Genomic DNA, 10,323 nt, shown 5'->3' with positions numbered 1-10,323 from the left:
AATGGTGGAGATGGGAATGGATACCGCTCACGCAGTTATCTTCCGCAGTAAGTTTAAGAAAAATCATGTATATGTATATATGATTTAAAGGTTTCAAGCATGTATGTTTAAAAAGTATAGGTACATATGTATGTTAAGGAAACCGAGGTTGTAGCTAACAACCCTCGTTTTGAGTATTTAAGTTTTAGAACGTTGCAACAGAGCATGCAACAAATAAACAAATTTTAAACATGACGATTTAAACGATTGATTTTAAAAAGGCTTTAAGATGTACTTGAATTTAAGATTTCTCACGAAATCCGTTTCAAAGTCAAAATTAAATGGCCCGATTGAATTGGTTAGTTTTAGAAAGGCTTTTAAAGAGCATTTGAAATAAGAGTTCAAATGCTGCTCTGTTTGAAAGATATTTTTAGAACGTTTTATCTTAACTGAAATTAAAAAAAGCTTTAAGAAATTTAGTGATTCACTTATTTGAAATTATTGTTACAAATTATGAAAGTATTCCTTCTTATATTAAAAAAAAAAAATGTTCCGCAAATTTTAAGAAACCCCAGTAAGTACAAGTTAAAGTTTAAGTTACAGTGACGGCCTCATAGGAGGATCGTCACATATAGAATGGTTTATAAACATTTGTTCAAGATTTCGAAAAGGTCAGTAATGGAAACATTCAATCACAAGGGTATTGCGTGAATCTTCATTTGAAATGAGTCTGAAACTTGTTGCAGATTAATTTCTTGCGATTTTAACATGGTAAATGAAAACATAATAGTTTTGCAAGCAAGGAAAATTAGATTACATTACATGACGTGTTAAGATACAAATTGCACAACAATACAGCTTTCCAACAATTTTCAACTACACAACTCAATTCCGCCAGGAAACAATAACTGAAGTATCAAGAAACAATTAGTAGACATGATCACTCTCATTCAACAAGCCAGACCGGTCGGAAAGTAAACTCATTTCGATTATGGCTTGATCTCCATCTCTATGCTGATCCAAATTCTGAGAACCATTTCTCATGCCGCTCAATGTCAGCTTGAGAAACACTTCTTTGGACCTTTGTCAATGCTTCTTCAAAGTCGCACATGGCAACAGGGTCCTTTGAAATCTCATCCTTCGACATGTTCTTAATCTCATCACGCGTCTTTCCGGCTATTTTACGCCTCATTCCATTCAAGGAAGCATCTCGACAAACATTTGTGAGATCATCACCACTGTATCCCCCAGTTCGACGAGCCACTTCATCAATATTTACATCAGGGGCCACCTGAAACAGATGTATACAATCATTTTCAAGGATCACTACACATGGAGACTGGGTTGGTCATATCTAGAAAGAAAAATTATATATAAAATGATGACATCCTAAATGTTCTCTATGAAGGAAAACAACCATTTAAATTTCTTGTACACACACACGCACTCTCTTATATGTTCTCTATTTACCTCAACAGTTTTCAAGTTGATCCGAATAAGCTCTTTTCGGCTCTCAAAATTTGGAAGAGGAATATAAATTCTCTTTTCAAGCCTCCTCCTGAAATTGGATTGCCACCAATCAGAGAAAAGTGGAAATGAGATCTAGTTCAGTATCCAATCTAATGCAACATCAGTGATGATGCCTCAACTCCAAATAGAAAAACCAAAACTACCTTAATGCCTCGTCTATATCCCAAGGAAAGTTAGTAGCTGCCAAAACCATCACAATTTTACGGCTACCATCTTCATTCGTCGAAGTATTGTTTACACCATCTACCTGAACTAGAAGCTCAGATTTCACCCTTCTAGATGACTCATGTTCCCCTGATGCTCTGAAGAAAATAATTTACTTCATTAGGTTTCAACACAAGCAAAAACACTTGAGGTATAATCAAAATTCCCATGCAATCGGGCACACAAGTACACCAGAAAGATATGCATAAAATCTATTACATGTAGAACACTCCTTAGAATACATAAGATTAGAATCATATAGGGGTTGTTTGGTACATATACTCAAAACTCAAACCATCATTATGCTAGTGTTTTACTCTCAAAAAGAATTTGAATAAAAAAATAAAAATAAAAATTCCCGCCAATAGTTCTCTCACAAAGAATTTGAATCAAAACCCAAATCATGATTCAAATACACCTCACAAACGGGCCCATAAAACTATTAACCAGATGTTAGAATGTATCTTAGTCCTTACCCTCGGGCGTTGCAGAGAGAATCAATCTCATCAATGAAGATTGTACTTGGAGCATAAGCTCGTGCAAGATCAAATAAGCACCGAACCATGCGCTCACTCTCTCCACGCCATTTTGAAGCTAAAGTAGCAGAGGAAACGTTGAAAAATGTTGTGCCACACTCCGTAGCAACAGCTTTAGCTAATAATGTCTTTCCAGTTCCAGGAGGACCAAACATAAGAACACCTTTCCACGGTCTCCTAATTCCCTGGAGCCAAGAAACAGCAAACTTACTCTGAACTGGCTTATGAAAGCAAAGACATTTTCAAAATGCATGTGAAAGAATATACTAATTCACTGAAATGAAGGTATGTGGAAGCGGATCTCAATAGAAACCTTGGATTCAAATCAAGGGTGTGAATTTGGCATTGCAGTGAATATAGTTTTTACCTCCTTTGTGATCAAGCTGCAGTGAACCAACCAATGTTATTTTGCCTTTGAAAACAAATCTTAATAAAGATTAGTCAAAAGTGCAAGAGCTCAAGAAAACAGCCTTTGGCTCCAGCAGCTAAGGCTAAGTGATAGGAAGAAGTTACATGCCAATGACGATGCCCATCATTAAAAGACAAACTTAAATTGTAACTGACGTCATGAGTAGTAAATGAACTCCCAACTGAATTTTAAGATAGAAATATGATTTTTTAAATCATTCAAGATTACCTGGAAATATTCTGGCATCCACAGAGGAAGGACAACAGCTTCCTCTAGAAGTCTTTTCGCTTCAGTCAGGCCTGCAACATCATCCCATGTCACTCCTGGACTGGTTTCTAACACATCCCTTTCAAGCATTGCAGCCAAATCAGGATCAGGACCCTCATACTCTCTTTTCTTTAACTTTCCATCTTCAGCATCACCATTCTGACAAATTCCAACAACAAAACAATAAGCAGATTGCAGACAAATGTGAAATTTTCACAGATCCGTAAAGAAAATTAATTAAGAAAACACCATGAACTCTATAAGAACATCAAATTTAATATAATAACAAGAAGCCTCAGTAATCAAAATGATGAAACTTACTGCTGAATCCGCTTTGCTAGATTTTCCTGAGCCAGCACCTTTCTTTCCAGCAGTTGATGCTCTCACTCCTGAGTTAACCCTGCTCGATGCCCCAGATTTTGCACCACCACGGGCAGTTGTGCCTGTTCTTGTAGTACTACCACGACCCCAAGGACCTTCTTGTGGTGACTTCCTCATACCGACTTGACCAGATCTTGCAGGCCTCCTGCTGGAGTCCCGGCTTGGTGGCCTCCAAACATCAGGATCATCCATCGGAGCACCTGAAGAAGTTGGATACTCATCTAATGGTTGAAAAACAAATGAAGATTTCGTATTTATTGGAGGGGAAGCAGGCAGTCGTCCCATCGGAATTTCCTTTAATGCCCTTCTCTCTGAATCTAATTGCTTCATAACCTCCGTTTCCTCGGAAAGAGCTTTCTTCACATTCATCCATTTTGTGCGAATCAAAGGGTCGTCAATTGTGTTTAGGTGCCTAAAACCGAGGAAGACAATAAAATCCTTATAAAGTGAACATATGAACCAATCCATCACCAAAGTAACATAAGAATCCACTATTTTTATTTGATATTCAACTGACAAAAGAAACGGAAAAAGATCCACTTAACTTTACCTGCTCTGGTAAGAGAAAGTGCCAATAAATTATTTTCATGGAAGAACTAAAATAAAGCTTACAGCTAAGCCCACATTTTCCCTTCCTAAAATTAAGAAAACCACGACTGTTTCGCTAGATTTGTAGTTTGAAAGGCTAAATAAGCAAATACTATCAGTGTATACATATATATATATATATATAAACTTTTTTTATGCACTTTTTGGCATATCAGACATCAAATTCTTCATTTGCTTTTCAATTAATGTAATAAGCCTCGGTATATTTGATTTCAAACAAATTAGATCAACGTAGGAACAAACTGTATCGCAGATTGCCAACAATCAATCAAAGAAAAGAAACTAACAATCCAAAACCAAGAACACTCACATTTCCCACGCTAATCATGCTATGGACCTCAAATTCCGAGAGATAAAATGATCAAAATCTAGAACATCTGAAGAGTGCTCAAGAGAGAGAGAGAAGAAGAAGTACTTGTTGATCTGAGCAATAGCACCGTCGAAAAATATAATGGAGGTGTCGTAGAGTCCTTCAAGAGCGTACTCCCTCGCCAGCTTCAGGTGGTCTTGGAGTCCCGCAAGCGTTGCACCTACCATTCTCTCTCTCTCTCTCTAGATTTCCCAAACGCAAACCCTAATTCTCCGTACGATTCCCCTTCATGTGGAAGAAGATTTCTCTCCGACAGGGAGAGTAACTCAACAAAACTCTCTCTCTCTCTCTCTCTCTCTCCCCTGTCGCAGTTTTGCTTCCTTTCTCTCTCTATAGTCTGAGCTGATGGAGCAGGGAGTTTGACGGCGACGTTTAAACGTTTCCCGGTAACGGAGGGGGGCAAAGTGGGGACTGGGGAGGTATACGAATTGACAAATTGCCCCTTTCCGATAAAGCAGTGACACCGGAATCTGACTAATGATTGCGGTTGGTGGACTAATTTTGGGTTGGGTTCTGTAACGAATGTGTCGGCTGTCTCTAACTGTGGGCCTCTTCCTTTTGGGCAACCCATTTTGAACGCTAAAGCTAGCCCGCTTAAGATAATGTGGGCCCACTTCCACTTAATGATTTAACCCATCGCATCATTTCGTTACTCCCCGTTAGTTTTCTTTCCTGTTCTCCTGCCCGTTAGTCAGATTCCGTAAATTTTTTTCCTTTCTTTTATAGTGTGAGTGACATTTATTTCAAGTTCAAAACTTGATTTGTATAGTGTTTGTTCGAATGACAACATTAAAGTCTTGTTTGTTTCATATACTCAAAACTTAAATTATTAATTTTGTTACATTGTTTTCTTCTTATAAAACAATTTAAATTTTAAATGTCAGAATTAAGAATCATAGTTTGAGTATACCTTCTAAACGGGACATAAGCTTTTAATTTAAACAGTGCATCACTTCAACATGTGAAAGTAAGGCTCTTTCTTTTAGGGATAAAGAGAGAAATAGGCCAAGACTTCAGATGAATTAAAATTAATAGGCCAATAGTTTACATAAGTTAATAAATAGGCCAAATTACTATTTCGTCTATAACTAGTCTGGTTATGAACCATAACTTGACAATTTATTGTCCATAATTGTCCATAACTTGTCTGGCTATAAACCATAACTTGACAAGTTTATCCATAACTTATCTAGTTATGAACCATAACTTGACAAGTTATGGCTTATTAATTTCTATAACTAAAAATTGGCCTATATACTTTCTTAAGCTTTTCATATTGACATATTTTCTACTATTTCCCTTCTTTTTACCACTAATGGATTGGTGTAGCGGTAAAAATGTCTTTCTTTTTTTTTCTTACAGGGTGTGCCCAAAGTTCGATCAAGACTCCACATCCCCCACTTCAAGACCTATGCCTAATTAATGTGTTGTACAGTGTTGAGTGTGCGGTGATATGAGTGAATTCTGGACCCATCTTTCAAAAAAATTTGAGTCAGGCCTTTCCGTTTTATTGGTGGGCTACAGAATTTCTAAAATGACAAGAGGGATGGGATGCGATGACACAATAGTCCCCCTTATATTAAATAATAAAGTCTGTGTCTTTTTTCCTTAGCAAAAAAAATCCATGTCTTTTTGACAATACCTTAAAAAAAAGTACTTGCGACAATACTGGAAAGGCAAGAAATTATGGTGGGAATGGTGTTCACCTGTGAGTTTAAAGTTGATTAGAGGTAAAAGTTTGGGTCGTCTTTCCTGACCCGACCCCAGTCAACTCTAAAGGATAGAGAGTCAACCCAGACTAGCCTTAAATCCTGACAGGCCTAGTCCGATTCGGAGTTTTATAAGGTATTTTTAGAAAATAAAAAATAAAAAAGAGGTCTTTTGGACCGATCTAGCCAACCCGAATAATCTTACTGGCTTGAAAACCTCAGTCGGGCCTCAGGCTAGCCTATTTAGCCCAATTCGTACTTGCAGCTCTTGTTTGCTTTGAAAATGATTTCCTATGCGGAAGCGTGTATTTAGCAGATAGTGTATAATAAAAATTTTAATAGACCTTTGAGATACTCTATATAATACATTAATTTATGTATGATTGAATTAATTAAATTAATTTATGAATAAATTTACCTATCGAACAATTAGGTTGATAACTTGAGTTCTTTGACCACGAACGTTCCTTGCTCCAAGCTTGTTTAGAATACTCGAATTTTCCTTGTCAATTCCTTGAATCTACAATGATGTGCGTGGGCACACCTGAAATAAAACGGGATTAGCACTCAAACACTAAAGTTTTTCACGAACACCAACACATGCATGATGTGAAATTTTGAGAGAAAATTTTTCCTTTGCCTTACTCCATAAAACTGGCCACTATATGATAGGGAGAGCAAAAATTGTGTTCTTCAATTTTCTGCAATCTCCTATTTATAGAGTAATAGACAGACTCTCAGAAGAAATCTAAACTTTATCTCCAAGATAAAGCTTGATAATTATCTCCCACTTCTAATAGATTTTAGAAACAAAATCTCCTCACTCTCTTCTTCTATTGGGCCGGCCACCATAGGGATATTCTCCCTTGTGGTTGGCGCAAATTAAAGATAGAGAACGAGAAAATATTCTCCTTTATACTGCAGTCCAATTTTAACTCAAATTCAAATTCCAATTTAAGTCAAACTTAATTTAATTTGAATTTCAATTAGACAACTTATCAAATAAGTCAATTGGATAACTTAAAGAGCAAGCAACTGAATCCTATATGGATTTTCACAGTGTTGGGCATGTATACCATGTGAACTCTTCCACATGTATGTTCCAAAATTTAAATTTAAATAATCACATTATTTAATTTATAATTAATTTATAATTAATTATTCTTGAGCGTTCTATTTAGAATTTCATAATTTTAAAATTTTCATTTTACTCTTAGTGTCTTGTAGTATTAAAATGACGACGCGGGGACTCATGGACCTATAATTTTGAGCTCCAATAAAATTAATAATTAATTATAACTCTTTAATTAATTCATTCATTTTATTAATTTTAAAAGTTACTCTACTATAAACTTAGAATTACACTCTCGTAATTATATATATAATTTACTTCTAAACTGTGAAGTGTCCATTTAATATAGCCATTACATATAGATTAATCCTCCATAAATAATTTACAATTATAGTTAGGTGAAATCCGTTAACCTCTCTAATTACATCTTTATCCTTAAGTATTGTTGATTTCTAATGGACAATGATTTATAAAACAAATTCATGAATCGGAACTCCTACTAGTCCAAGTACCAAATCAATGCTCAAGAAAATTATTATCTACTTCTTTCTCAAAAAGGAATAGAAGTATATTGACATTCTCGGCTACCTACTTCATCATGTCTCCAAAATATAAGGAATAGGACTCAACATCTCAAAATCCGTACCGAGTAAATCAAATGACACAAATCCATAAATAAGAGTATGTTAATAACTCATGATTAAAATCGTTCTATATATGATCATCGATAAACTCAATTAGAATTTCTATACTTAATGAAAATTATCAGAAATTCATATTGTGTATGTATCTCAGTTCCACATAATCTCATTATGCGTAATACGCTCATTCAATATCTCGCTATATTAACAGTGCAGATAACACCGTTCCATTCTAAATGAGAATGACATGAATTAGTAATGTTTTAATTAAATATTCTGAACTTTAATTAAATTCATTACGAACATCGTTTTGATTATTATCTTTAAATATTATCATCTCGTATATAACGCTTATATACAATATTTAAGGTCACATAAATAATCATGAAATTTTCAATGATATTCATAAAATATTCAATAATATATGCACATAAAATAATGAATAAACTCTTTTATTAAATAAATAATAAATATCTTATTACATCTCATGCTTTTAGGACACCATTCCCAACAGTTCTAAGGTTGATTTTGCTTTTAAAATTCATTTTCAATAGTTCTCTTGTCATTTATGATTTAAAAGTAAACTCCTAGTGATCTTTTTTTTTTTTTTGAAAAAAAGAGATAAAATCATTTTGGTACCCTGTATTATTGTGAAACATGCTCTTGATACTCCATGTTTTTGATAATATTAAAACGACACTTAAACATTTTTAAAAACATATTTTTTGTACCTTAAAACTAATTTTTAGGACGTGTAATGTCCAAACTACCATTTTTATTAATTAAATAGAAATCAATATTTTTTTAAAAATCTAAAATATTTTAAAACATTAAGGGCATGTTTGGAAGGTATATACAAATTATGATTCTTGATTTTAAAGTTTAAAATTTAATTTTTTTATGAGAGGAAAATATTATAGTAAAATTATTTTGCCTGTTTGTTTTTATTTTCATTTTCATTTTTCACGTTTTTCGAGATTAAAAAATGAAAACGCCTATCAGAAATGTATTTGGTGTAAAAAATTTTACAAAACAAAAACGTTTTTGTCGTTTTCTAAAAATCTGAAAACGGATTAAATCCATTTTTCATTTTCCATTTCATTTTTTCCCATCACTCACGCCAGTTTCTACCATGCCTGACTAGCCTCAACTACCCACTGTCCCTGTTGTGTCCTAAATCAGAGGTTTTCAAAGGGGAAAAACAATCGTAAAATGAAGTTCATAAATTCAAAAGCAAGAACAGATCAAGTATCTTGCTCATGACAATCTCTCTATTTTCTTGATCTTCACCAGATCTTCGGCCAAAAAAAGGGAAAGAAAACCAAGATTTTGATCGGTTCTTGTGAGGATTTGGAGATTTCTCCATTTGGGTATTTTTTTTTTATATTTGCCATTGAAGAGCTTAGGGTTTTGGTTTTCTTGATTTCTCCTTTGTTCAATGGATTATGGGCGTGAAAACGTGGTTTAGGTGATTACCGATAGTGGCAGTGAGAATTGGTCAAGTGACCAAGCGGTTTGGGCTATTGAAGATGACTACAGAGCTTGGAACAACAGTGAGTTATCTGGTGAGAAATTTTCCAACTCAAATTTTGACCAAAGACAGTCCTAATCTAGCTCGAAAGTGAGCCTCCCAACAAGAAATCTAAGAACTCCCGGGATGTAACTTCCTCTAACAACCAGTCCAAAGCCATTGGAAAGATGTAACTTCCTCTAACTCGTCTCCGACAGCCCCCCCACTGCACCGCACCCGCCACCACACTCGTCTCCAGAGATTCCTCTAAAACACACCAAAATTATGTTGGTTTCTCAAACCGGATTTTCAAAAAAAAAATTGTGCGGAAGCGTGGTATGGATCGAATCACATAAATTAAAATTTAATGCGATCATTATTTCATGTTAATTTAATTACAAAGACATTAAAGAAAGGAATGAGGATTTGACCGTCGTTCGATTAGGACGAAAATCTTGAACTCCTCTAACACCGTCTTGAGCTCTTAAATTCTAAGAACACCTCGGTTCTTTCTCAATGTATCTCCGGATTAACGTGAACTCGAACGTGTGGGCATTCTAATGGGTTTCTCAACACATGAGATGGATGAATAGGGAAGCCACCTATAGTTATCACTCACTTTTCTCAAAAGTATATGATGGCACTCAAGAAATTTTCTTTGGTTTTCTTTTGTTCTCCCGTTCCTTTTTTTTTCTTTCTATCTATTCACTCTCTCAGAAAAAAAAACTTTTTTTTTTCGTTACTTCTCTTATGAACAGCATTCATTCCCTTTTTGAGTAAATGTGCAACCGCACATTTACTCCATTTCCTCAGGAGAGGAAACGTGCAACAACACGTTTCCTCCCACTCCCTTTTTCATTTTTTTTTTTTGAGGAACCATGCACATGCACGTTTCCTTCCTTTTAAATATATATATATATATATATATATTAACGAGGGGGAAGAAGGAAACGTGGAGAAAAAAAAATCTCTCTAAATCATCCATATTAATTTAAAATAATTTTAATATTAATTAATCAAATTAATTAATATGTGTATTTAGAATTCTCAATTCTATATTAATAATCATAACCCAATATGATATATTCAGTTCACATTAATCTTAT

The 10,323-nt window shown here is 34.6% G+C and overlaps 1 protein-coding gene across 2 annotated transcripts; it reads right to left on the bottom strand.

Moving 5' to 3' along the window:
* Positions 1-724: 724 nt before the first annotated feature.
* Positions 725-4,784, bottom strand: LOC21402402 (katanin p60 ATPase-containing subunit A1). Of its 2 annotated transcripts, none has more exons than XM_024174695.1 (7): positions 4,331-4,784; positions 3,247-3,718; positions 2,887-3,084; positions 2,190-2,434; positions 1,653-1,811; positions 1,450-1,537; positions 725-1,270 (listed from the first exon to the last, which is right to left on the bottom strand). In XM_024174695.1, the coding sequence occupies exons 1-7, from the start codon at positions 4,450-4,452 to the stop codon at positions 989-991; spliced, it is 1,566 nt and encodes a 521-aa protein (XP_024030463.1). In that variant the 5' UTR covers positions 4,453-4,784; the 3' UTR covers positions 725-988. The 2 variants fall into 2 exon arrangements, with proteins under 2 accessions (XP_024030463.1, XP_024030464.1); XM_024174696.1 differs by lacking the exon at positions 4,331-4,784 and adding an exon at positions 4,226-4,322.
* Positions 4,785-10,323: the final 5,539 nt, after the last annotated feature.

Source organism: Morus notabilis, unplaced genomic scaffold, assembly GCF_000414095.1.
Source record: "Morus notabilis unplaced genomic scaffold, ASM41409v2 Scaffold151, whole genome shotgun sequence".
Lineage (NCBI taxonomy): Eukaryota > Viridiplantae > Streptophyta > Magnoliopsida > Rosales > Moraceae > Morus > Morus notabilis.
This window is presented reverse-complemented; position numbering and strand designations above follow the sequence as displayed.